The sequence below is a fragment of the Podarcis liolepis genome, assembly GCF_965112155.1.
Source record: "Podarcis liolepis genome assembly, chromosome: 8".
Lineage (NCBI taxonomy): Eukaryota > Metazoa > Chordata > Lepidosauria > Squamata > Lacertidae > Podarcis > Podarcis liolepis.
The window spans coordinates 57,055,509-57,083,374 of NC_139560.1; the positions used below are offsets into that span (position 1 = coordinate 57,055,509).

Consider the following 27,866-nt stretch of genomic DNA (forward strand, 5'->3'; position numbering starts at 1 on the left):
TTCCTCAGCCTAATGATTTCAGCATGCGTGGTCCCTCTCCGCTCCTCTCTCCAGCCCCTCTTCCTCCCACCTTTACTGATCTGCGGCTCACATTTCTCAGACACCAGGTCCCCCGCGCACCCAACTTCGGGGATAGATAGCATCGGTTAGGTGGGTGCTCTGGGTCGCAGCCTCGACGGTGCCGAAGATCTGCCTGCTCAGCAGAATCCGCTGGAGGTGGAGCGGAGCGAGAGCGGGGTTCTCCTCTAGGACTTTTCTTCTCCAGCTTGCAGCGCTCTTCTCCGCTGGCTTGGCTGGCTGACTCCTTCGCCAGGCAGCTGAGAGGAGCTCGCAGGACCCGTGACATCACGGGGCTCTGGGCGGGGAGAGGGGCTGGGAGGGGGAAGGAGGGAGGGGGGTGTTTTCCAGCTTTAAAAAGGCAGCAGTCACCGAGCAGCCGTGCGTCAGAGAGAGACTTAGAGACTCTGCAAACTTTCCTGATCAAAATAAACCCCGGCCCTGAATAAGACACCAGGAGAAGGGAGGGAGAGCGCGTGTGAGTAACTTCCTAAGCGCTCTCTCTCGCTCCTCTTTGGGGCAGGATCCCTTGCGCCTGCCCTTACCACCCCTCCTTCCCTTCCCTTCTCTCCCCACGTCCCACTCAACGCTCATTTCAATGACATCTGCTTAGGATCCAGATTTATTCTGTTTAAAACAAAAACAAAAACCTCCCCCCCTTCCGTGCGCGCGTTTGGCTTTCCAAATTCCGTGGCGAGAGGGAAACACCAGCTTGGAGTCTCCATTTAATAGCTTTGGAGACGCGCGCTGTGCTACGTGGGCGTGAAGACACGCGCGAGAGAGAGGATCTTCCTTCTTCCCTCTGCCTCCACCTCACTTTCTCTCCTTTTGTGCTGAGCGGATGCCAAGGGGCGATCCTCTGAACCAAAACCTCTTGGCGCCTCGAGATCCAGCCCAGTGGTGAAAGGGAAACTTTCGGTGCGCGTCCGTCCCGTCGCAGCAGCATGAAATCGGCAGAAGAAGGTAAAGTACCGCTGGTGGCTCTCTCTCCCGGAGCCGCTTTCTCCCGCTTTCTCCTCTCCGGACGCAGATTCTTCTCTGCCTTTTCTGACATTTTTGCTGCTGTTGCTTCTGTGGAGAGCCGCGCCAAGGGAAACCCGGGCAGGCGCCGGGCTGTGTTTGCGCGTGTGTCCGCGCGTGCGCGTGTCTGTGTGTACCGGCGGGAGGGCCTGGCTGGCGGCTGCGCTTGGGAGGAGGGAAGCGGTGTCCCCCTGGTGTTTCCCCAAAGCAGCCTTCAGGTTTTTTCCCCCTTCTTCTTTTTCGTTTTGCCTGCTGCGACTTCTTGCCAATAGGTGTCTCCTCTCCCTTTCTGAACTTGGCCTTGGGCGCTGCGAGATCCTTGAGCTCAAGGCGGAGAGGGAAAGGCTGGGTCCCCCCCCGCCCCCTCTTTTAATTTTTATTCTAAGGGGCATCGCCGGAGTCCCTTGGGGTGGGCTGGCTGACTAGCTGCCGGCTGCTGCGTGTGGGCAGGCGCCTTGCTTACGCGGGATGTGCAACAGAGCAATGCTTATGGGAGCCGGTGGAAAGGGATCGGAGGGGTGGAGCAGCCTCCTTCTGAAACCAAAGGAATCCCAGGACACAGTGGAGTTCTCAGAGTACGCGGCTGCCTCTGTGCATTGTGCGCGCCGATATTTTACAGAGTTAACAGTGTGCAGAAGCAATCCAGCCCGTCAAATTACTTCTAACCACTAAATGCTTGCATTTAATAGCGCCGGCTGGGGTAGGAGGAAGCCGAGGTCTGACAGAGCACACGCCCTGCTCTAATTAAAAAACCGTTTTACCGTTCTCGATTTCTAAAGTCTAGGAATACTTTCAAACCTTAAGAAAAGACACTAGTCTCCTCCCCTTCCCCAACTTCTTTCAAAAATGGTCTGTTTGTTTCCTTGGTTCGGCTACCTCCATCTTTCTCCCCTCGCTGTTGCCTTGTTGTGGAGATTTAAGAAACTTTCATAAAATGGCCTGCATTGCAGGAAAGCAAAGGTGACTCGCTGTTCTAGAGTAGTTCCATGGGCTTCCTTAAGATTCCAAGGCAACTGATTTCATGGGATGTTGCCTTATAGCAATTCAGAATGTTTGGTCCATCTAGCTTAGCACTGTCTATGTACATGGACTGGCAGAGACTCTCTCAGGTGTCAGGAAAGGCTTTTTGCCAACCCTACCTGGAGATGGCAGGTATGGAACATGAGACCTTCTGCACAGAAAGCGTGTGGTAGACCACTGAACTGCAACACTTCCCAGAATGTAACAGTGTTCTATTTATTTCATATAATTTATATACTGCTTGCTCAAAGCTGTAAAAGAATAAAACGACAAAACCAGTTTTAAAACCGCCATTTAAAACATCCAAATAATTAAAACCAGGAGAAAGTGATAAAACAGATCAATACACATGTAAACTTTCTATGTGTCTGGGTAGGGTTGTCTAAGCAGAAACATTTCTACCAAGCACTTAAAACAGTGAAGGCGCCTACCTGATGCCAATTGGCAGCGATTTTCAGTAACCCCACCTACAAACCAGTTAAACTACTAGAGCAATTGGATTTAGACACAATCCTATGCATATTCACTCAGAATTCGTGGTCTTGGTCAATAGGGCTTCTACCCAAGTACGTATGCATAAGATTGCACCCTTCAGTTGCGCTCCACTTTTTATAACATCTCTGTTAAAGGTCAAGGAGCTACGGGTAAGGCACTACATCCTAGACCTGAACATTTGCTACCTTAGTGACCATCATAGGATGTTAATTAATGTGGAATGCACTTTTGAACAGGGGTGCTTACAATTGTAGTCTTACTTGCAAGTGATTCCTGATGCTCCCAAGGGAAATCAGCTCAACGGAAAGCTGCAAGTCAGAGCATGCTTACTCAAAAGTCATCCCAATTGATCTCACTGGGACTTACGCCTGAGTGAATGCATTTAGGATCACGGTCCAATGAGGCTCATTCCATGTTAAGGATTAGGGGGAAATTAGTTTAAAGTGCTTCAGTTTCCAAATAGTCTGTTGAATGACAATTAAGGGAGCAATCCAATGCACAAGAAACGGACGTAAAGCAAGACAGTGTAAGTTCAACTGGCGTAAAGTTAATCCAGCTCCTATTTCATTCAGCAGCTGAGTCGCTCCCAGGTTGCTAGGTCATGTGACTGAGCTGAACAGGCTTAGGTTCCCTCCTAAATCCCACCCCCACCACTACCCCAGCCCCTGGCTGAGCCTGGACTGAGCTGGCATGAGCAAGTTAGTACAGTCATATCTTCTGCTGACCCAGGGAATATCATCTGAGCCTGGCTGTCCGAACCAGAGATCCACTGCATCTAAAGCTGCTCTTCTCATAGGATTGCCCCCTTAAGTGTACTTTTGCAATAGCAGTCAACTACTGTACAGTAGCCAACTATTTTAAAAGGCAGGAAGAAGCAAATGCCACCTCTAAATTGCTTTAAATAATAGCTCAAGACAATTCTTTCATACCACGAACATTCAAAAAAACCAATTATCACTTGATATACTAATATGTAAACTATGAACAACTTGAACAAAATATTGGCCGGGAGAGCAAGTAACTCCTGCCCCACATAACTGAAAGGCAATGACCATTAACTTTGGTAGGCCCTGCCCCCCTCAAATATTTTATGGGGAGGCAAAGGGCCCTCAGTCCCTAGGAGTTGGCTCCTGTGTATTACATAGATAGCTAATGATTCTGCATAGTACTATATTGTATAGAAATAGGTATCACTGTTCCTTTTTAAAAATGAGATCTTCCCTTGAGCTGTAACTTATTTTTATAATGCCGCCTCTACTTCAACAGGACCTGCTCCTGTGAGTAGAGGAGCGAAGCCCTCAATCTGTTTTGGCAAGTGAAATGAACTTCTCAGCTTCTTGTATGGGACTTAGCACAGCTCTGAACATCTTTGTAATATTTCAAGCTTTATTTTTTCAAAGAAGGCTTCTGGCTTGAAATAACCTTTGCTTTGATATGTGTAGTGTTGTATTGTGCACCCCCCAAATGATGCCAAGACTTAAGTCTGTGGGCTCCTTTACACCAGCCTTCTACAACAAGGGAACCTTCCAGATGTTTTGGAGTCCTGCTCCCATCAACCTTGACCATTGGGCAGTGATGGTTGGGGCTGATGGAAATTGGAGTCCAACAAGACCTAAAGGCTACCAGGCTGAGGAAGGCTGAAAACACAAGCATGTTAACTGACATTCATTGTGATCTAAGTTACAGATGTTTGCTTGAGATGGCTGAGTAGCTCCCTTTATTAGCTGTATACTTTCTGTTGTACACCACTGTTCGGTATATGATCATCTGCATTCTCCTTCGGAAGGCCTGTACAGTTTTGAACCATTAAAATGATTGGAGCCAACTATCATGTTGACCCACCAAGAGCTCAATAAAACTTCACAGTTGTCACTGTATACTTAGGACTGCAAAACTGGGGAGGGCGGGTGCTACTGCAAAGCATTCCTTAGGTCTGATAGTCTTGCTGGTGCTCAGCTTGGCCAATCATTAGTTGTACAGGCTTGTACACATATGAAGCCATAAAATCAAGGAACACATGACAACTGGCACATATATTTGCATGTTGGCTAACAGAGGTTTAAAGGCTGCCAGGAAAGAAGAAAGACAATAGCTTCTAGTGCGGTCAGAATGGCTGAACAGAAGATAGATAGAAAGACAAACATTCAAATATTATACAAACGAGTCTATTTTCATCACATGTTGAGCACATAATTTCTGCCTGGGATGTAGCTGTTAAAAGCAAAAGCTCCTTGCTGGAAGCAGAACTATGTGACCCCCTAGTTATTGGGTATGCAATAAGTTTGATCCATTGACCTTAGGTATTTCAAGACCCACTGAAGTATTTCAAGCAATGTTTGCTGCACAAACTTTGTAAAATGATGCTACAGTGGACTGGGATGCACTACTAGCAAACAATACTGGGCTGCAGCTTCCAGTTTCTTTGCTAGAGTTCCCCAGATTGCTTTACTCTGTGCACCAATTCCAGCAACACGTTGCTCTCTACTAGCCCTTTGTCTCTTTTTAACACAACAAAACTCTAATCTAAGAATGAACCTAAGAGGTCTTTTAAAATCACTTTGGTTCTTGATGAAGTCGTTGGCTACAGTGTCCAAAACCACCTCTGCATTTTAATACTGCAACAGTTTCGTTTGTTTCCTCACAATGAGACTCTCTAGCTTACGTAGGTATATTTGCATGCTCACTGGGTTGTTGTTGGCTCAGTGCTTTTGGTGCTGCTCGGCAGATCTCTTCGATTCATCCTGCAAACAGCTGCACATCTAGCCTGAACCAAATATGAAAGATGCATTCTACGTTTCTGTTTGAGAGATGCTGACTATTATCACCAACTCACAAAAGAAGCAAAAGCTTTGCACCTTTCTCATTAACTAACGTCTCAACTTTGGACACACTGGCACGTCTCCTATGCAAGTGGAGACGAGTGCAGAATGAAATTGCAGCAACCTCATATTTAATGCCGCTTTGCAGGTGGTGAATTGTGGAGGGCATTTAGGCAAAATTGTCCCAAGACTGAGGGTTGCTCAACCCACTGAGGCAGCCGTTTCTCTCTTATAAATTATTTTTGATTTTGATTTTTCTTTAAAAGATTCCATGATGGTTTGCAAAACCTGGTGGATTCAGGGAATGATCAGTGCTTTGCTGGAGAATGGAGAAGTACCACCTGCCTTGAAGGAGTCAGTGGTGCATCTCCTCCTTAAAAATACTTCCTTGGACATGTTGAATAATTATTGCCTAGTGACTAATATCCTCTTTTAGGGGTAAGGTGCTCAAGAAGACTGTAGCAGCCGGTGGGTCCCACTGCTGGGAAACCTCCTGCCTGTTGTCCTTCTTGTTCATAACACCAGGAAGGACTGGGAAAGGCTGAGGTCTGAAATCCTGGAGGGTCAGGGTTGACAATACAAGCTGCAGCAACCAATGACTCAGTATAAGACGGTTTCTTATAAGTTCCCTGGGTAGACGGCCATTATTAACGCTTTGTTCCTGATATTCATTTAGTGTTCATAGGCATCTTTGGGTTCTAAGAGCTACATTACGCAACAGTTTTCCGAAAATCGCTTCCGATATTTCATTGTCTGTTTCTGCACTCAGTTGTTTCCATAGATTAATGGGTCAAATCTTGTTCATTGGAAACGCACACACATGTGCACACACATACAATGTGAACACAAATTCTTAATGTATTTTAACCTTAACTTTCAGATATGGGTGCACTATTTGGGGGTGAGGCTTCTTCAGTTAAATGGAACAGGGGTTCCTGTGCCAGTAGCAGTGCTGTTGCGCTCCTTCACTTTTAAGTATTAAAAGCGAAGACTAGAAATCAAATTAACTAAAAACAGAATAAGCAAAGGGGAGAAACTGTGAGACAAAGGCGCTTATTCTCCTACCCTTTATTTATTTATTTCGGTTCCTCTCCTGCCCCCTCAAATTCCTATTAAAAAATTACCATGATGATTCTGCAACTTCCGGATGGTAGTTTAAAAACTGATGCCAAAGTCCTTTTTTAAAAAAAAAAATGCCCTGGTGATTCAGCCTAGCAAACTTTGAACAAACAGCTGGGAGCCAAGAAGAAATCGAAAGGCAGGGAAAGCTGGTACATTTCACAACGTAGTTTGTCTTGCCAATCGGCGGTGCAGATGTGCCTCTTAAATCAACAACAACAACCTCTTTCATTCAAAGCCAGGTCTCACTCACTCACAAACACACCCTTGCCCAACATCAGAGCGCCTAGCTAGTTCCTTCTCAAGATGCCTGGGTAGCATCTTTGCTAAGAATGTTTGAAGCAACAGTGTAAAGGGGCCAGCAGTGACAGCCACCAGTTCGGTATCAGATTCTGCAAACTGCCTGGGGCAGGGGGGACCAGGAGCAGATGTTTGCCAGAGCAGTGTAAACCATAATAGAAAATGTGTAAGGCAATATAGTACTTTGTTATGGAAAGTAGGGGGAAGGGAGAGAGAAGCATACTGGATCTCATGGAAAAAAAATGTGTTTTTTTCCTGGCACTCTTTGATGGACTTTTCAGCCATCATCCTGGAAAATGGGATTCCCAGAGTCTATAGAGGAATACCATTTCCATAACTGCTTTTAAAAACTATTCCTTTGAAATATAGCCTTGAAGATCTGGGAGCTCCGTAGTGCTGGCTTCTGGGACGGTGAGGTCATTTGCATGTTGCAGACTTTAAAACTATCTTGGCTAAAGGGAAACGCTGTATTTTTCAAGCAGGCAATTAAAGCCTTGTTTATAAAAACCTCATTTTTAAAGATTTAATTACAAGCCAAACAATGCAAATAACAGCTTCTTGTTAAAGGGGTGGGGGAAGCAACTATTTTGCGTTGTGGTCCCAAAGACACTTACTGTGCGGCACTCCCACTAAATTACTGGATCAGGATTTACCAAACCTGGGTCTCAAGCGGTTTTTAGACTACAATTCCCATCAACCCTGACCACTGGTCCTGCTATGTAGAGATGATGGGCATTGTAGTCCAGCAGCAGCTGGAGACTTAAGTTTGGGAATCCCTGTACTGGATTATTCTGGAATTATTTCAGAGTGAGTGTGAGTACTGTCTGTGGGTGCTAGGAGCTAAAATTATGGATTGGAAGGAGTATAGGTCTGATGAGCAATAGGAATATTGGTTGGAGCATATGGTCTTCATGTCTGCCCTGGACTTTTGTTTATTGTTCTGGACATTATTCTGGGCTTTAATTAGTGACAGCACATTTTATAATGTGAAGCCCCAGTGTTTTGGAACATACATTTTAAGTAGTACATTGTATGCGTGTCTGTTGTTATTAAACTTCTTTTTTCTCATGTGATTTATATAACAATTGGCACTAGTGGGTGCTGCAGCTAAATATGTGGTAATAGTGATGCCTGCTAATGCTATTCACTATCCTCTCCCAGAAGACTGGTGATCCTTAGCAAGTGGGGTGCGGGAAACAGCTTGAAGGGAAATGTATGTTTAGCCTGATCCACAAATTGCTTGAACTCAAGCTCTCAGATCTAAGCTACATTAGTGTAATGGAAGCCAAAGACTTGAGCTGAACCGCCTTGTGGATTGCAACCTAGCAGCCCATTCCTAAAACTTGACTACTGCAAGGTCAGGCAGTGCCAAAACACACACACACAAAAAACCACCCCACCCCAAATACACCGTTACACAATGTAAGGACTAGAAAAATGTACTTAAGCTTAAAATAAGACCCAGCAAGTGAAGATTTGAAACCCTGGTTTAGCTGACCTTGGTTGCAACACAACTTGCTGTTATTTCGTAGCATATGAATGCAACGGATCTGCAGACAGTTCCCCTTCCTTTCACAGAGGGTCTTGTTGGTTGGAATCAAAAGCAGGCTGCTTGCAAGCTCTCGATCAGCTCTTCTCCCAATTGCCAGCCCACTCAGACAAGCAGCTGCCATTCATCCTCAAGGCTTCATCATGTGTCAGTCAGCCAAGAAGATACAAGTGCATCCTAATCAGTGTGCTCTGGGAAACTGGAAACCGTTGTCGATTAGACTGTTGTCTGCCAGTGGAATGAAATACAAACCTTATCACTTGCCAGGTTCCCTGGTGACTGTATCAGACTTTTTAGCTGAACCCCCCATTCCTTATGCTTTCCAAAAGGATGCGTTGTTTATGACATTAAGCCTAGTTAATTTGCTACTGCTTTTTTTTACTTTGTAGGAGGTTAGGCAGAAGAGGTGAAGAAAAGCAAAGTAACAATGTGAGAGATGCAAGTCTTTCCCCAAAAAGTGTGTGCATTGTGGGGGTGGGGGTGGGGAGTTAGTAACATTCAGAAATCATCAACTGGAACAACCCCACTTCCTTGGAACTACAAACCCTACTAAGGACCCATTCACAGCACTTTTTCTAAACAGCCATAGTTTATTTATTTTTTAGGAAATTTGTTATGTTGAACTTGCCTCGTAAACATCTCAGAATGAAGAGAAGGAAAAATCCACAGGCACAAATCATTATTTTATCAGCTGCTTCCCAATTTTCGAACAGAAATGTTATTCTCCAGGGAAAGCTGTTCAAAATAAGTTATCAAAAATACAACCCTGTCCTGCTTGCTCCAGATGGAATTCCTTGCTTCAACAGCACCACTCAGATCTACTGTTCATAGAGAAGTTGTTTCTCCTCACATTTGTGGGTACTTGATGATGGATGGCATTTGTGCAGCTGGTTAAACATGACAAAATTACTGCAAAGGCCAGCTTTGGCTGACTTCAGTGCATAAAAACTGGTCATGCGATTGACCTGGAAGCCAATGTGTCCGCACCGAAAGAAAGCAAAATGTATCTTAATCATCCAGGTCTGGTGACTTAGCAAAAGATAGTTCAGAGCAAAGAACAGTGGTTGAGGAAGACAGGAAAATGCAACAACAACAACAACAACAATTGGTGTTAAGGAGCAGCCCTTACATATTTCAGGTATCTTACATTTAAATTTTAATTCCCAAGAATGCTTCTGCAAGAGACCACAATGACAAAAATTCATCACATGAGAGGAACGCAGGACAAAAGCCCAGGTGCCTGCTTATAAGCTGCACATAGATATGCCAGAATTCTTGGATTCTCTCTATACCCATATCTAAGTGGCAGACAGGCATCCTCAGAAAATGACAATACGCCACCCTCCCCAAAAGCAGACATTAGCACATCTAAAATTCCTCAAGCAGATTTAAAGTTCACAGGTTTGCTCTTGGAGTTGTAACATGCATCTCATGGAGGGTGAGTCTATCAATGGCAGCTAGTCATGTTGGAGTCTGTGTCCTGCCTCCATAGTTCAGTATGCTTCTGAATACCAGTTACTGGAAAACACAGGAGGAGAGAGTGCTCTTGTCCTATTTGCAGGTTTCCCACATGCACCTGGTTGGTGACCATGAGAACAGGATACGGGACTAGATGGACCATTGGCCTGACCAGCTGGTTCTTCTTACATTCACATATTCTTATCACATTTTTGAATGTTTTGAGACCTCTGTAGTTGCCTTCAGACACAGGCTGGACTCACAAATGTGTCTCTTAGGGGCATTTAATAAGGACCAGTTGTTGGCTCCCAGATGTAAACCGTCTTTCAAAACCCACAACCTTGTTCCCCTCTCACAATTTAGTTCTAACATGTGCGTTGTACATACGTAACTTCTCAAGAAACCCAGATTAGATGGAATGCTGGAAGACAAGGCTGTCGGTCCCATGCAGGCTGTTTCAGGTGGCGAAATTCAAGAGGGATATATGATGAAGGCAGGAACAGATATATGAATGGGGCTTCTTGAAATGTCGGCTGTAGTGTGCTGGAAGGAGGCTCTTTTTGGTGCTTCCATTGGCAAAACGTTTTAGGCCAGCACTGTTGAAAGGGTTACACCCTTGTTTAACTTTGCAACGGACACAGGCATTCTCGTGACTATCGTTAGGGAAATTTGCAAAATGCTCATCTTCCCTGAGAAAGACACACACACACACACACACACACACACACACACACGTCTGATTCTTGCATGCTTCTGGAGGCACGAGTGTGTCCACCGTTTCTGGCCACAGCGGAAGCAACACTCCGAGCCAACTCCTATGGCCTGGCTGAGACTGTAGGTTGAATGGATCAGTGTGCAGCCGCATGCAAAGGATGCAGCTGCACAGCCTGTCCATTCAGTCGACAATTACTGCCTCCTTCACAAAGACATGTGAAGTGAAACGGTGCCCCTAACACAGTACCTGTGGGTTTGGATTTATGGTGTGAAGTAAATGCCCGGCAGCTTCATTGCCCCCTGCTCCCCAGGACTGCCATTGCTAGAAACAAAATGTTAACACATGGCTGCGGTAGGGTCTCCCCTGTAAGATGTGGTCTGCCCAATATACTTTTACCTCCAAACCTTGAGGGAGCCATTTGGATTATTATGATTTATTTATTTTCCCTAGGCAGCAAGTGCATTGCTAAGCAAGGAGGACAAAAGAAAAGATATGGCTGGGTTTTTTGTTTTGTTTTACTTTCACCCCCGTTGCCATATAACAAAGGGGGATTCCCCCCCCCCACTCCTCGTTTGTTACTTTAATTGTACCTGGTTATCTAAAACAGCTTTTATTCCACCCCTTGGCTTGCCTAAGAGGGCTGCATGCTGCTCCCAGCTCCAGCGCTGCCACCCTCGCCACCTACTCTGGCTCTGGGCACCAAATACCAGACGTGAGTTTCAAGAGTTGGCAACTTTTGGCACCGACGTGTCTCAGGGTGTTGGCTGGCTTCTCGGGGCTATGATTGATAACCCTCTCTTCTTTGGAATAAATTGGTGTGTGGGTTTGGTTCACACCATTACTGCATGTTTTGTTCCGCAACAACCTTCGCTCTCTTTTGAACAAGTTGTGATCTGGGTTGTAGGTGTGGGCTTTTTGGGCTCGAGTGATTTGTACTCTCTCACCTGCTGTCTCCAAGATGGGCCAAAAGCTTCATGGATCCACTTTAGGTTGCCATCATGTTTGCCCTTCGATGAACGTGAAGAACAAAAACACAGGGACTATAGAAAAGAGGGCAGGAAGAAGGGCTTAAGTGTCTCCTCCACAATTGGCTGTTGCGGGCTAATATCCTCTGGGTATTTTATTATTTGTTTTTTCAGTTTATATCTTGCCCTTTCTCCAGAAGCCCAGGAATGATCAAGCAGTAAAAATGTCCACTGTTGTAGGGCCCCTCTAGACTGGTGTTTTATTGTAGGTATATTGTACAACATGTTAATGACCCAATACCTCGGGTTACATACGCTTCAGGTTACAGACTCCGCTAACCCAGAAATAATACCTCGGGTTAAGAATTTTACCTCAGGATGAGAACAGAAATCGTGCTCTGGTGGTGCGGCAGCAGCAGGAGGCCCCATTAGCTAAAGTGGTGCTTCAGGTTAAGAACAGTTTCAGGTTAAGAACGGACCTCCGGAACAAATTAAGTACGTAACCAGAGGTACCACTGTAGTAGTATTTATTTGTTTAATTTTTATACCACCTTTCACCCAAAGATCACAGGGCAGTTCACAGCATTAAAATACATAAAAATAGAATATGAGAAGACAAACAAGAACACACATAATTAAACAGAAAGAAACTGCAAGAAGTGAGGTTACAGGGAACCAGGCAGAGGGCCTTCTCGGTAGTGGTTCCTGCCCCTCCCATCAGGTGTCAAGGGAATAAATAACTATCTGGCTTTTAGAAGACGTCTGAAGGCAACCGTGTATCGTAAAATTTTAAAAGTCTAATGTTTTACAATTTTTATGTGCTGTAAGCCATGCAGAGTGGCTGGGGAAACCCAGCCAGATGGGTGGGGTATAACAAAACAACAAAACAACCAAACAACCAAACAACACCACATTTGAAAGGCCATGGATTGTTAATTAGCCAAAGGTTTGGTCATAGAGGGAAAATGTGTAACTAAGGTGCCAGTTGAGCCTCCCTGGAGAGAACATTCCACACACAGGAGCCACCCATTCTCAAGTTGTCACTCTCTGGACCTCTCATGGATGAAGCATCGGAGAAGGGCTTCAGATGATGATCACAGGGTCCAGTTCATATGGAAAGAGGAGGTATATTACCAATGGCTTTATTCTGCTTTGTTAGTTCTGTGCTTTCCCAATGCTACATTATTACTGTCTGCAGGGCTATAGCACAACAAAATTGGAAAAGCTATGGGTTTTCAACAGGAAGGTTTTTAAACACACAGGGGAACATGCTGGGGGGTTTCCTGGCCACCCACTAAATATCTTCAGAGAATGTACTCTTCTTTTTGGAAGGGAATATTCATTTCATAAAATTTCTATGCCTCCCCAAAGGAGTTCTGCATCTGCCTTTGGATATGCATCTGCGGGAAAATGCCCGATTGCTAAGATGTGAGGCAACTTTCAGACCCCATCACCAAGGCCATTGGGGTTGTGGAAGTAGGAAAGATTCAGCAAGGCATGTGTAGATGAAAGGGGTGGTGGTGCAGAGAGAAATGGAAGCAAATAACACTGCAGCCAACTTGAAAGGGAGAAGGAGGTAGACCCCCCTCTCCCCCCCCCCCAGGAGCCTAACTCGGACAGGTGGCCGCGGCAGAGGAGACGAGAGGCCAGCGTCCCTCTCCTGGCTGCACATCTCCCCCCCCCCTCCGGACCTGTAACCCGAGCAGAGAGGGTTTATTTTAAAAAAAGAGGAACCAGCCAGCGAGCGAGAGCGCGAGGCGGGCAGAGCAAGCCGCTTGTTGATGTTTCCGGGTGTAGATCAACAAAGGCAGGGGGAGGATCCCGCAGACAGGCAGCGATCGGGCGATAAGCGAGCGCGCGCCCCAGGCTCGCCTTACAGCCGCCCAGGAGGGGCCGCGCCGTCCCGGGACCTGCAGCCAGCCAGCGAGTAGGCAGCTCTTGGGTAGCTTTGCCTGGCGCGGAGGTCAGCGCGACCCCCAGGCCTGTCCAGAGGCGGCGGCGGAGGCTCCTCGCTCGCTGGCTGGCGCGGCAACAGGTGTCCGGGGGCTGCGAAGGGAGAAGACCGTCCGCGGCAACTTTCCCCCCGCGCCGCCGTCGGAGGAGGAGGAGGTCGCTGCCGCTGCCGCTGCGTCTCCTTCCCAAGCCATGACCAGCCTGGAGGAGGAAGAGCCCGAGTTCGATTTCGATTTCCTCTTCGAGTTTAACCAGAGCGATGAGGGCGCCGGCAGCAAAGGTGGGTGGCGAGGCAACGGCGTCCGGCCTCTCGGGATTGAAAGGGGGGGGGTGGAGAGAAGAGGTTAGTTTATTTGCAGCACGTTAAATATAGCGGTTCTTCTGGGACGGAGGAAGAACGGTCTTCGGCAGAGGCGGAGCTGAGGGAGGGAAGGAGGGAGCCATCTGGAGGCGCCTGCCGTGGCTGCGATTCTTTCCCCTAAGGGACGGGTCAGCTCGGATCAAGCGAGCAGAGTTTCCCCGCAGAGGTGGTGGTGGGCACTCAGACTCCTTCCCTTGGGAGTTTTTAAGCAGAGCAAACTTGGATCAGTTGAGATTCCTGCATCGCAGGGGGGGTGGGGTGGATGACCTCTGAGGTCCCTTCCAACTCTAAGGTTCTAGGAGGTTGCCTGTTCCAAATGGCTCGCGAAACAGGTGCTGCTGCTGCTGTTGTCTCAGGGTAATGTGACCTCCTTTCCCCACCTGTGCAACCTTTTTTAAAAAAAAAGAAAGGAAGGAAAAGGGAAAAGTAGAATTCAGGTTTCACTGATGCGTGTTGAGAAGCCTTTGCAGAAGGAGTAAAGGCAAAGCAAGGGTCTTTTTGCAGAAAGGCCCTCTCTCGGGTGGAGCATCCAGGAGAGACTGCTGGATCTGGCCAATGGCCCATCTAGGCCAACGTCCTGTTCCCAAATAGTTGCTGGTGAGGAACCAGCCAGCAGGCTTGGAGCGCAAGAGCGTGCTCCCCTTCTGTGGTTTCCAGCAACTGGGATTCAGAAGCATTTGCCGCCTGCGTGGCTGCTGTGAGGTCAGTGGGATAAAAGTGATCAAGGCACGCTGCAGCGAGCTGCCTTCTGTGCTGGAGAGTCAAAGGGCTTGACAGGCTGGAGGGTCAAAGAGGCTGAAGAAAGAGGAAGGGGAGTGGGAGGGAAAATGCCATGGAAGGCCCAGAGCCAGGGCAGCCTGTGCTTTGGGATGGGCTATAGACCAGGTTTTATGTACTGGTTACACCAGTGCTATTTTCCTAGAAAAAGAGGTGCCAGAACTCATCATGAAATCCTCCCTTGTTCTCTTAGAATGGCAATGGCGTCCACCTGAGAAGCTCTGGAAATGAGTTCTGGCTGGAAAAAAGGCCTGGGTTACATGGAAACTTTTTGGCTGCCCCACTAACATCAAACCCCAGTGTCACGCCATCATAGTCCTTGTCATCATAGTCTCATTTGTATGCCACCTTCTTATAGTCAAAACCATGGCATGTGGTGTTGTGTATACTTCTCTGCATAGTCATTTGTGTACTCTGAGCATGCTCAATAGGAACCTTTGGCTAGAAGATATGGGAGGATCTTAAAGAGAAAAAGCTTGGGGAAACTTGAGTTGGTCCTTGCATCAGTCTGGGAGCAGAAGGGCCTTTGAAGACAGTCCTTGATGAAAAGTTCCCAGCAATACTACTCAAGCCCAGCAGTTGCAGGAAACCTCTGGGGGCAGCCTCTTTCCTGATTGCTCAGCTCGAAAAGTTCTGAGGGGGTGGGGGGTTGTTTGCCACATGCTGCTTGAAGGAGGAGGGACTGGTGATGACTGGGTGGGGATGCACTTCTCACAAGCAGCTTGAATGTAAGCAGTAGCTTCCCCTTCCCCCGTCCTGAGAAGCTAGCCATCACTTTTCTGTGGAATACTGTGCATACGTAAGAGTAAGTATCTGGGTTCCATTGGCAGTGTGAGGCCTTACAGTTCATGGTGCAACCCAAACACTAGTTTAAAGGCTTGTTTCCCCACTGCCAGGCTTAGGCTGGCTCAGCCAGGAGTAATTCCGCTGATGAACAGAGTTTGGATCTGGTGCAACTTTATGCCAGCTTCATTTCATCAGCTTGCTCTATGCCACTTTCTTGTGTATAAGATTGTTCCTTGAATGATAGTAAAAGTAGCTGCCAGGGAAGACCTCTGAAAGCCGAGGAGCCATCACTGAAAAGGCTGTCTCTGGTTGCCACTTGTCCTATTTCAGATGGTGGAGGCACCTGGGGAAACAGGTGCTAAACAGGGCAGTACCCTGATCGAAGCAGAACTTTGAATGGAGCTTAGTATGGGTCAAACCATTGGTTTCACCACCATCTCTTAAGAGAAGACTGACAAATATGTATAGTAGAGCCCTTAAATGTGTGGTGGCACCATTTAGGCACTTCACATCTTTCCAGTCCAAGAAACCAGAAAAATTCTATGTTTGAACAGGACCATCGTACCTCTTATTTTGGAGGATATTCCTATCCATGTTTTCCCCTATGCAGGTTTGCTTGAGAGCTTAAACATTCCCTAATGCAGTTACTCTTGAAGCATCTTGTGAATTGTGAGCATTCTTCCATATTTTCAGATCTGGCCTGCAACACAGAACCCACTTACATTTTCTGCTATATATGAGTCAGTCTTTTCTTACAGACAGGATGGCGATACCGTTGGTTTGATCCATGCTAGGTGTTGGGCTACGATCCAGTTGTTAACAACTTTATATCAGTGTGCAACGTGACCCAATGCTATTACTTTCCTTGGAAGGGTGTCATATCTGTGGCACCTGGAAAAAGTCTAGCTGCAATCCCTGAGATGCCTCCCAGCCAGTGCTGGATTTACATATAAGCTAAAGAAGCTATAGCTTAGGGCCCCACTCCGCCCCCCCCCAAAAAAAAAATTAAAGGAAAAAACCACTGGATGTACCTTTCCAAAATATAATATAAAAAACAAATAAAATAAAACCTACATACAGCAACAATGTTTTGAGTTGTGTAGGCTCCTATTTGTTATGTACAAATGGCTTTAGATACCTATTAGGTCCATAAATTACAATACAGCATATATTCAATACACAAAAAAACTTGACAATTTGTTGTTGGCAAAGGACAGCTGGACATATAAAGGGCCCCATTACCTTCATTAGCTTAGGGTCTCATCGAACCAAATCCAGCCCTGCTTCCAGCTCTGAACATGCACAGACCAGTTCATACTAAACATTTCCTCAGGCAGTTGCATACCCACATACACTGCTGGCTAGAGATATTCACCGGTGTAAATCAGCCCAGAGGCACAGAGCAAGATATTTATATGACTAAGTTCCACAGGAAGTACCAGTCCTTCCTGTGTCTCCTGTGGGTATGATGAGGACAGGCACAGATGCATACATTGTCTGTGGATCTAGATAGGGAACACAGAACAGAAAACGGCACAGGAGAAGTGCGTGCCTTACCTGGAGACTGTTGTGAGGGTCTTCCTCTTCCCCTCTCAACATTGTTCCTGGAGGAGGCCAGGTGTGGCCTTTAAGTTCAAGTACTACTTCCACCTCCTCAGCTCTTCTTAGTACAGGCAGATCTGAACAGCCACACCAATAAATCTCGTTGTTGTTATTTGAACACAAGAATCCCCCTCACTCTGGAAGATTAAATGCTATGGGAGATCCTGCTCCAAAAAAATAAATAAACCCTTTTCAAACTAATTTGTATGTTGTGTTTTATATTATGTGGGTATATATATTGCCTGCCCTGGGGCCTTATGGTGAAGGGCAGATAATATTTTGGGTAGCAAAGGGATCCCATGGTGATGGAGATGTGGCCAGGGAAGGGCAAGCAAGGTTTTCACCTGATCTGACCTAGCACGATATAAAAGTCTACGGACAGGGTCATGTCTTCCCCAAGACCACTACTACCCAGTGTTAAGAACCTGGTTCTGTTTATCCTTGTAATGGCTGTCATACAGCATTTCCAGTGGATTGTGTTCAGTTCAGTAGCTGCCCTTTTATGCAGCCCCAAGTACTTTTACACACAGTGCAAGGGGTGAGGAATGTTTTCAAGGCAGAGGGCCACATTCCTTTCTGTGCAACCTTCCAGGGGCCGCAGACCAGAAGTGGGATGGAGCAGTGAATGTATATTTTTCATTTATGCAGTAATTTCTATACAGATTCACACACATTCCATCCAGGCAAAAACTAATGAGGAGGGTGCAGAGCTGAGAGATTGTGGTGTGGGGAGAGTCTGGAGGGCAGGATGGATAGGTTTGGAGGGCCACATTTGGCCCCTGGGTGTGAGGTTCCCCAACCCCTGAGACAGTGTATATTTTGTACGAACATAATGCAAACACCATTGATTTGAATTCCATGACGAGAGCAGTGTAGCCCTGTTTTATTTGTGCTGCTCCACCCCTCTAAGTCAATGAACATCTTTTGGTCAATATCCAGGTTTCCTAAGGCATCTGGTAAAAGGATTTGTATGGGTGTTGAATATATTAATGATGCGTGGCATGATAAAAATCAGCCAAACATATATCTCTCTGAACTGCTTACAGAGCAGCTGGGTGTTTTGTGTCGTGTGTCAATGTCTCACTTTGAATCATTTATCAAACCCGAATACTAGGGAGCTGAGGAAGCTGAGTATATTAGTAAGAAACAAAAAAGAGGGAGAGAGAACAAGAGAAGCCGCCAGGAGCTCAGAGTCTCTGCTGCACATGCAATGCTAGAGAGGACTGAGTTGTGTTGGGAATACAGCCTGATCATTAACAGCTTTTCCGGATCTCGGGTTTGTAAGTAGGGAAGACTCAGCGCTTGGGGCATTTGTCTCCTGGGAAGGAAGGAGACAAACATTGTATGTGAAGGAAGTGAAGAAGCCTTGACTTGTTTGTTTCAATCAATCAGGAGTACAGGATTCTTTAAAAGCACCTGAAGCGGAAAAAGACATGTTAAAACTGTAGGTAGCTTCAATTCAGAAACATACAGACAGAATAACCTGAATGGTAAATGCACGGTTTTATTTTGTAGTGGGGTCAGAGCTGCTAGTTCCTGTGAGTGCAAGGGTATTCTTGTACCACTGAGTCAAGTTAAATCACACACATGCACATACAATTTTAGCCCTCATGGTTGCAGAGGGCTAGGTAGAAAATGTGACTTCAGCAGAATGTCAGAAATGCAAACATGCAAGGTCAAAAAAGTAGCCAGCTAAGGAGTGGCCAGGGGAAATCCATTAGCCTCAAAGGACTCCACTGCTGCTCAAAGTGATGTCAAGGAGCTTTTCAGCAGATTAATACACCTCTCGAAAAGGAGAATAGAAAATCGCACATGTTCAGAGGGTGTGTCTATGGCACAGGGCTGCTCCATGTCGAGTCATCTCTGCTTCATCCTGTAATGTTTAGGGATGCTTGCAAATGTCGTAGTGTTAATTTCTTCACCACCACCAGCAGCCAGGGATATGGAAAAGCTGCAAGGAAACTCACAACTTGAACCGGGTTAAGCATATCATAGAATCATAGAGTTGGAATAGACCACAAGGGCCATCGAGTCCAACCCCCTGCCAAGCAGGAAACACCATCAGAGCACTCCTGACATATGGTTGTCAAGCCTCTGCTTAAAGACCTCCAAAGGAGGAGACTCCACCACACTCCTTGGCAGCAAATTCCACTGTCGAACAGCTCTTACTGTCAGGAAGTTCTTCCTAATGTTTAGGTGGAATCTTCTTTCTTGTAGTTTGGATCCATTGCTCCGTGTCCGCTTCTCTGGAGCAGCAGAAAACAACCTTTCTCCCTCCTCTATATGACATCCTTTTATATATTTGAACATGGCTATCATATCACCCCTTAACCTCCTCTTCTCCAGGCTAAACATGCCCAGCTCCCTTAGCCGTTCCTCATAAGGCATCGTTTCCATATCATGTAGTTCCACTCCGACTGAGTTGCTAGCAGGCCCGTCTGATGAAATTGGGTGGCTACAGGAAGCTCAGATGAATGACAACTCTCTAAATATTTCCGAACAACCTCCATTTCTATGTCCTTTTGTAAACTGCAGCTGCTGCTTCATGGTTAACAGGCAGCACGCACACATGCACGCACACACATGCACACACACACACACACAATCTGGTTTGTTTTCGGCATTGGCTTTGAGAAAAGAACTTACAGTGGTACCTCGGGTTAAGAACTTAAATTGTTCTGGAGGTCCGTTCTTAACCTAAAACTGTTCAAAACCTGAAGCACCACTTTAGCTAATGGGGCCTCCCGCTGCAGCTGTGCGCTTTCTGTTCTCATCCTGAAGCAAAGTTCTTAACCCAAGGTACTATTTCTGGGTTAGCGGTCTGTAACCTGAAACATCTGTAACCCGAGGTACCACTGTACTTGTACTGATCTGATGTTGGAGAGTGAATGGAGCCATTTTGCTCCAAGTTGAGTTATTGAAGTAAGAAGACCGGGGGTGGGGTGTTGCTTGTGCTCTGGCTGATCAGCTGTGCTGGTTTATGTGGAAGAAGAAGCTCTTTTTTCTTTTGCGCAACATGCGTCTGTGTGTCTGTGTGTCTAGTACAGTTTCATGTGTTTACTGTGCATAAGTATTCTCTCTCACACTTTATCTCAAAACATTTGTGATGAATACCAACAGTCTGAGACAAATTGCAAATACATTTTAATCTGTATGAGTTGTAGTTTGAAATAGGATTTTTAAAATGGTTTTTCATATAACATTTATCTCCATCTTAGTTTTGTGTGTCCTTTTATTTATTTTCAGGCATTTTGTTCATTCACTATTTGCTTGTTGGATTCAGTGTTAAAAACTCCCACGAAGACTTTTGCCCCCCACAAACGTTGCTTTGAAGTGCAATCTAGGAAGAGATCATCAGGAACAGGATGCAAGTTTGAGGGGAGCTCTCTGTAAATGTCCTTCTGGTGGACCCCCTTCTCTGTGGGTGAACTTTGGCAGACTTACCTGGTAACAGCAGGCAGCTGCAGTGTTGCTTAGCAGCAGAAAGCCACCATTCAAATTTCCCACAATGCCCTGGTGTAGTACTATGTAAGGGTCTTTGGAGGAAATTAAAATGGTGACTTTGAGACTCAACTGCCCAGTGCTGTTAAAAAAGAAGTTTTTTTAAAGGTTGACCAGGGTTAAGTGGCATTTGTGGGCTCTAACAGAGTGCTGGGACCTATGCGTGCCGATGCTGAGCCTGGAAATAATATTGAGAGAAGTTATTAGGAAGGCTGGAATCTTCATTTCCTCATAGCAATGTTATTAAGCATTGAAACACAGTATTTTCAAATGCACCGTTCTCTGACAGAAGCTACACTGAAAGAAAGTCATTGTAGGGAACACTGTCTAAAGCACAATGCACATTATGCAAATAACATGTGTGGCCAATCTACAGGCGCCACAATTCACACAGGTAGCAGGCATGTCTGGACAGAAGCACAGGGACCCACGGGGCCCAGGTACGTCATAGAGTCAGACCTTCCTCTCCTGTGCTGCCCTGTTCTCTGCTCTCAAGCTCAGTAGATTAGAAGCAAACCCACACCAGAGCACAGACAGATGCATATTTGGGCATCACAGTGTCACTGCTTCATGTTTTGCACCACTCTTTCCCCAAAAAAGATTGGCCGCTAAGGCTCCATGCATTCCACATAATGGCAGTGAAGTTTTAGGGCAGCTTTGAATGTGTATTGGAAGCACTGAGAAAAGAGAAATGAGCGACTGCCATTCTCTCTGTGTGAGCCATTGTAACAGCAGCTCAAACTCCTCTGTGAATTAGATGTGGGAGTTCAAGATATGCATCAAACCCTTGCTTCTTCTTTCTGCTTGGGAGCTTTGTGAGTCACGGCAATGTCGGTTGCTCCAGAAACACACACACACACACACACACACACACAAAGATGCAGAGATAGCTTGCATTTGCTTCTTGGTAGCATCCAAATATGCCTTCAGTGTGCAATCAAATGCTCCGATTCTGTGGAATCATTTCTAGAAAGCAAGGGTGGAGAACCTGTGGCCCTCCAGATGTTGCGGGACTCCAACACCCATCATCCCTAACCATTGGACAGGCTGGCTGGGGCTGATGGGAGTTGGAGTCCAACAACATCTGAAGAGCCCCTGGTCCCCTTCCTCTAGGTCAGGGTTTCCCAAACTCGGGTCCCCAGCTGTTTTTGGACTACAGTTCCCATCCTCTCTGAGCACTGGTCCTGCTGGGAAACCCTGCACTGGGTTATCAGTGTAATTCCCACTTCAGAGCAGGAGAACAAAGAGCAAAGAGCCTGCTCACTGAATAGAAATAGCTAAAGTGGTGTCTGAACCCTGGTGAAGCTCTCATCCTATCCACTGGATCGCGTTTGGGATTCAGTTTGCTAATGAATTTCGTTTGTGTGTGCAACATCTCATGCCATTCTTTTTTGTTTTTTTTATCTTTTGTTTTGTTTTTACAGAACATTATAACTATGCATCTTCAAATATAAATTCCAGCTTGCCTCTAAGTGTGGCACATCCTTCATTGTCAGCTCCATGTCATGGCCTTCAGACATCCAATCCAGTCATTTCGATTGTCCCATCAACTAATCATCCTTCGGGATATGGAGGGCATGCTGAAAGTGGCACCGCCGGATATTATCTGTCTCCCAACGTCAGACCTAATGGCGTGCCAGCGCTAGAAAGCCCTAGAATCGAAATAACCTCTTATTTGGGGCTGCATCATAACAACAACCAGTTCTTCCATGATCCGGAAATCGAGGAGCCCGTCCCAAACGCCAAGAGATCTCCTACGACTGCGACATTGAACCTGCCGAACATAGAGGCCTATCGAGACCCATCTTGCCTGAGTCCAGCAAGCAGCCTGTCCTCCAGAAGCTGCAATTCAGAAGCATCGTCTTATGAATCCAATTACTCTTATCCCTATACTTCGCCTCAGACATCTCCTTGGCAATCGCCGTGTGTGTCACCCAAGACCACGGACGCCGAGGAAGCGTATCAACGGAGCATGGTGACCTGCACGTTACTTAATTCGCCCCGACACTCGCCATCGGCGTCTCCCAGAACGAGCATCACCGAGGAAAACTGGCTGAGCACTCGCAACTCCAGGCCATCTTCTCCCTGCAACAAAAGAAAATACAGCCTGAACGGCAGGCAGACTTCCTACTCGCCACACCCCTCTCCAACACCCTCTCCCCAGACTTCTCCAAGAGTCAGCGTGACCGATGAGACATGGCTAGGAAACACTAACCAGTACACCAGTTCGGCCATCGTCGCAGCCATCAACGCCCTCACCACTGACAGCACAATAGACATGAACGACGGGATTCCTACCAAGTCCAGGAGAACGGCAATCGATCACACCCAGTCCATGACGCTCAAGACCGAACCGAGCGGGGAAGATCATGGGACCATATCGCCAACAGCCGACTTGTCGCCAGAAGAGTTTCCGGGGTTTCAGCACATCAGGAAAGGAAGCTTTTGTGATCAGTACCTTTCAGTGCCACAACATCCCTATCCATGGGCCAAAACTAAGCCATTGTCCCCATCATCCTACATGAGGTACAAGTTTGTGGGATTTATTTTTTGTGGGGTAAAAAGATATACATATTACTTTTCCTAATGCCCTCTCCCTGCTGACTCTCCGCTCCCCCCCCCCTTTTTTTTGCTATTTCATCTAAAGAGTCAAAGACAAGATTTCTGGTGGCGCCTGTTAGAATCAGGCCTACAACATTGTGCTTCCGTTTTCTTTCGTGGTGTCCCCTGGTTCAATTTCACATTGACCAATAGCAAGGCAGCATCAAGCCACCATCTGTAGGTTATTGGAATTGCTATATGGCTGCTTCTGGGTTCCTGTTGTTTCTCTTTTGTTTTTCCAACCTTGAAAACAGTATAACTTTGTATAAGAGTAATATAACAAAATAGATGTTACAGAATAACATTTATAAAAAAAGAAAGCACAGTGGGAAAAAGTTTAAAATGACATGCCCTAACTTTACACACTACTGTATGGCTTTTGACTGGCTTGGCCTAGTTTTTAATGCCCAGTGGCCTGTTTGTATATTTAATGTCCTATTCCTAAGGGCACAGGTTGGCAGTTTGCAGGAGCTTCATGCAACCCCTGATCTCATGATGCTTTCTGTAGCCACCCTTCCATCTTACCAGAGTTCCTTCTTCCCTGTTCATTTCCTCCTTATTTTACATGACTTAGAATCATAAAATGGTAGGCTTGGAAGGAACTGCAAGGGCCATCTAGTCCAACCCCTTGCAATAAATGAATCTCTTCTAAAAGTGTTTCTCCTCCTATTCATACATAGCTTCAGAATAATTGGTAGGACAGTGGTGTTTTTTTTTAAAAAATAATCCTGGTTTTATGGCTGGGGTGTGTGTGTGCATATATCTGTATAGCACATCAAAATAAGGTAGTAATTACTTGCTTTCTATACTGTTAGTTAAATTGGTTAGTTGTACTAAAAAATAATAATCCTGTACATTTGAGAGTTGGAGTCCATCAACATGGGGTAGGGGATTGCCCACAGACCCCACCCTCCAACCCTAAAGTTAGCCCCCATGTAATGTGGTGATGGGTGACGGATATGTCTGCACCATGAGGAAGTGTGGAAATGTGTACTAGATACCTACAACGTCTGTTTGGGAATTAAAGTTCTAAACATCATGAATGGAAAACTCACAGGCAGATGTAGATGCATGCTAGCTCCTAAACTGGTTTAGTGTGGGTTGTAGCAGTGATTTCCAGAACTGCCAACTTACTTCTAAAGGAGAACAATGATTTTCAGAGCTCTCCTGCATAAGAAATTATCTGACGCTATCTCCCCAAAAGTTTACATTAGCTGAGAAAAAAATGTGGGTAGGTTAGGGCCCTGCACATGTGTGTTTAACAATTGGGGGGGGGGAATCAAGTGGTGATTAGACCACCAGAATCTTTATCATACAGTAGCTAACAGAGATTTGTTTTCTAAAAAGGAAATAAACATTTTATCACCTGCAGTTAAAATGAACACAGCATTCCCTAGTGTGTTAATGAAAGTAAAATCCAGCATTTTTCCACTGTTTTGTTTTTGTGTTAAAAAAAAAATGTTTCCTGGTTTTCAGTCTGTTTCCATGTGATCTCATTAACTCGTGCTTCAGGACAGCTGGAAGCTACTGTAAAATTGTGGTTTAAGTTATTTTACCAATCAAATGCCCTGACCAAGCTTCCTTTAACCCATAAATACTTTTCATTATATGTATTATATATTAAATAACCCTGGACAACTGAATGCAGATGTCAATACAATCATGGGAGCACACAACTGAAATTGTTATTTTAAGTGCACCCCCCAAGAAAAACACCTCCCCAGCAATAATTCGTCACGATTGAGCTGGGATTCCCACCCTCTGATACATCTGCTCTGTTTCAAAGTCTAGGTTAGGTTCCAGCAAATAATACAGATTCCAAGATCCACCCTGTTGAATGGTTTATTTGCCAAAACTATTGTATTACCTCTGTAATAAAGGGGGGGGGGAGGAATCCTAAAACAAAAGGGTGATTGGAAAATTCCTGAAGTAATAGTTGTTTTTTCACATATCTATGATCATATGGAAGACCACACCTGCCTCTATGTCAACAAGGCCCCTCTATCCTAAAAGGAAGTTCTTATTTGGATGTAAGAATTGGTGTGATTATAATTTTACATTTTGTATCCACAATAACCGGGTGAGATCATTTTTATTTCCATGTTATAGTTGGGGATTTGAAACTGTGAGATAGGGAATTGCTGAGAGCCATCCACTGTGCGCATGGCTGCTTAGTTTCACAATGGTGTTTGAGTTTCATGCAAACTCTGAATGGTGTCTCCAGGAGCCTACTTTATTAGCATTCACAAGGAAACGTTCCTGAGTTTCTAATTCCTCAACCCCTTTTTGCAAACACTTTGGGGTTCGGAGTGGGATGGGGAGAGGCCATCCTTTTTCAGGAAAGTGGCTTCAATATTACAACCTTAGATTTCACTGGGGAGAATACTTGCCATGCCAGCCTGTCCAAGAACTGTGGAGATCACTGGCATTTAGTTCTTTAAAATCATAATAATCGGTGGATCCTCATTGCATGCTTGGCACTGAGATTCTAATTCTGGATTAATCCCAAACATCTGTGTGCTGCTCCTGCACAAAGCCCACATTGAGAGCCTTGTGTGTGGATGTATTTGTGTGCATTTTAAGGTTCTGTTCTGTTTGAAACCAGGTAGCCTTTAATCTTGCGTGCCAAGATTTAGCATGTAGAAAATGTTTACAGCAGAACCAGCAGTTCATAAGGGAAGTATTGATACAAGCAGATTAATAGCCATGTGAATCATGTTGCTTCCAGCAAAATGGAATAACTTATCTAAACTTCTCCATCTATGATGGAAAATGCTCTTGAGGCAAATGATTACAGCCTAGTGAGGCAGAAAGAAGGGAAGCTGAGGTATTTCAATAATCCTCCTTAGCTTTTGTTTAAGTGTCTTTGACAGGGAATTGTCTAGCGATGTAATAGAAATGGCATCCTGTGGTTTTGAATGTCGTATGGTTTCTAGTTAAAGACACAGCATCTAGGTATAGCTACAATCCTGACACAATCTTGCTTTTGAGAAAGGATCACTATAGATTACCAAGGTGCTGATAGAACTCTATGTGCTGATAACACTTGGGAGTGATCATATTGATAGCTTGGGTCAAGTCCCTCATTCCCTGTGGAGACCAGAGCCTCAATAAGACTGCTGGCTAAACCTGCAGGAAAAACTCCTGGTTACTTAAGAAAGAAAGAGGGACACGGGTGGCACTGTGGGTTAAACCACAGAGCCTAGGACTTGCCGATCAGAAGGTCAGCAGTTCGAATCCCCGTGACAGGGTGAGATCCTGTTGCTCGCCCTGCTCCTAACAACCTAGCAGTTCAAAAGCACGTCAAAGTGCAAGTAGATCAATAGGTACCACTCCGGCGGGAAGGTAAATGGCGTTTCCGTGCGCTGCTCTGGTTCGCCAGAAGCGGCTTAGTCATGCTGGCCACATGACCCGGAAGCTGTACGCCGGCTCCCTTGGCCAGTAAAGCGAGATGAGTCGGTCACGACTGGACCTAATGGTCAGGGTCCCTTTACCTTTACCTTTTGCCTAAGAAAACCACCCAGGTTCATCCATATGGGGGGGACAGTCCTATTACACTCAGCCTTTGTTCCTGTAGAGGTTGCAGACAGCTGTGGGTAAATCCAGGTAATGAATGATCTGTCCATGACATAGAATCAAATATGCCTTTCCTGCTCACAGATAATTTTAACCTAGTCCCCTACTGAAAACTCAATCAGAAGGCTGCCTTGCCCAGATATACACAGGTCTCTGAATACCACCAAGGCCATGAAATCCTTAGTCATTCCTGATAAGGCAGACCACTTTGGCATGAATGTTGAAGACGCCCAAGGCTAATGGTCTTTGGAGACGTCAACAGAACCCTTGAAACCACCTCAGTTAGCTCAAACAAGGAGATGTTTGGTGCACCAGCAGAATTTTTATCAGGCCACCAATGCACTCGAAGCTGGTTGATGGTTCAGCTGAGTTCATGGCTAGGGAGATGGAATGCCTAAAGATCAAAGCCTCCCTTCACAATAAGCTTAGTGCTGTGCAGAGAATTCTGGTGTACGTATTTGGGAGACGTTTGCCTTCATTCAACCAGGTTGTGTGCAACATAAGCCATGTATTAATACATACTTCCCTCTTGGTATTGCACCACAAGATTAGATAATCAAATGTATTGGTATCTAGCATCAGTATGTACCAGCATGTACCATGCCAAAAGGAACCACCCCACTGTGAATTTTGCAAAAGTCTTCTGATACGTTACAGCTCTTGCTTTTGTAAGTACAAAAGATGTTAATAAGCATCTCAAAATGGTTTACATAAAGCATTGGCTTTAAAAGAGGATTATGCAAATTCATTGTGGCTAAGGTTAGCAAAGGCTACTCACCGTGATGGCTATGTGCTTCATCCACTGTCAGAGGCAGCATACCAGTTGCTGGAAACCATTGGTGAGCAGGTTGCACCTTGGGGAAAGCCTCTCTAAACAAAAATGTCTTCAGTGGGTACCTAACTAGAAGCCTGTCTGATTTCGGCTGGTAATTGATCCCAGAGAGCTGGAGCTACAACACTAAAAGCCAGGTTTCCACCCCACAGGTTAAGTTCACTTTGGGGCCATCTGGTACTCTCAGCATTGCCCCATCGAGGAGTGCAGTTGCCAGGCAGGGATATAGAGGGCAAGGTGGCCCCTTAGGTATCCTAGCCCCAAGTTTGTAGTAGGGCTTTGAATGCTAAAAACGGGACCTTGAAGTACATTTAGTAGCATATTGCAGCTCTCTCAACAGAGGTATTATATGGTGTTGAC

General features: G+C 45.7%; 1 protein-coding gene across 4 annotated transcripts in view; it reads left to right on the forward strand.

The window, feature by feature from the left end:
• Window positions 1-268: 268 nt before the first annotated feature.
• Window positions 269-27,866, forward strand: part of NFATC1 (nuclear factor of activated T cells 1) — a 135,679-nt gene continuing 108,081 nt past the window's right edge. For 2 of the 4 annotated variants that reach the window (XM_083518639.1, XM_083518641.1), the window contains exons 1-2: window positions 13,250-13,750; window positions 21,922-23,023. In XM_083518639.1, coding sequence (XP_083374765.1) covers window positions 13,663-13,750; window positions 21,922-23,023 — 1,190 coding nt within the window. In that variant the 5' untranslated portion in view covers window positions 13,250-13,662. Of the gene's footprint in view, window positions 1,021-13,249; window positions 13,751-21,921; window positions 23,024-27,866 lie in introns of those variants that run through there. The other 2 variants (XM_083518642.1, XM_083518640.1) reach the window with 2 other exon arrangements.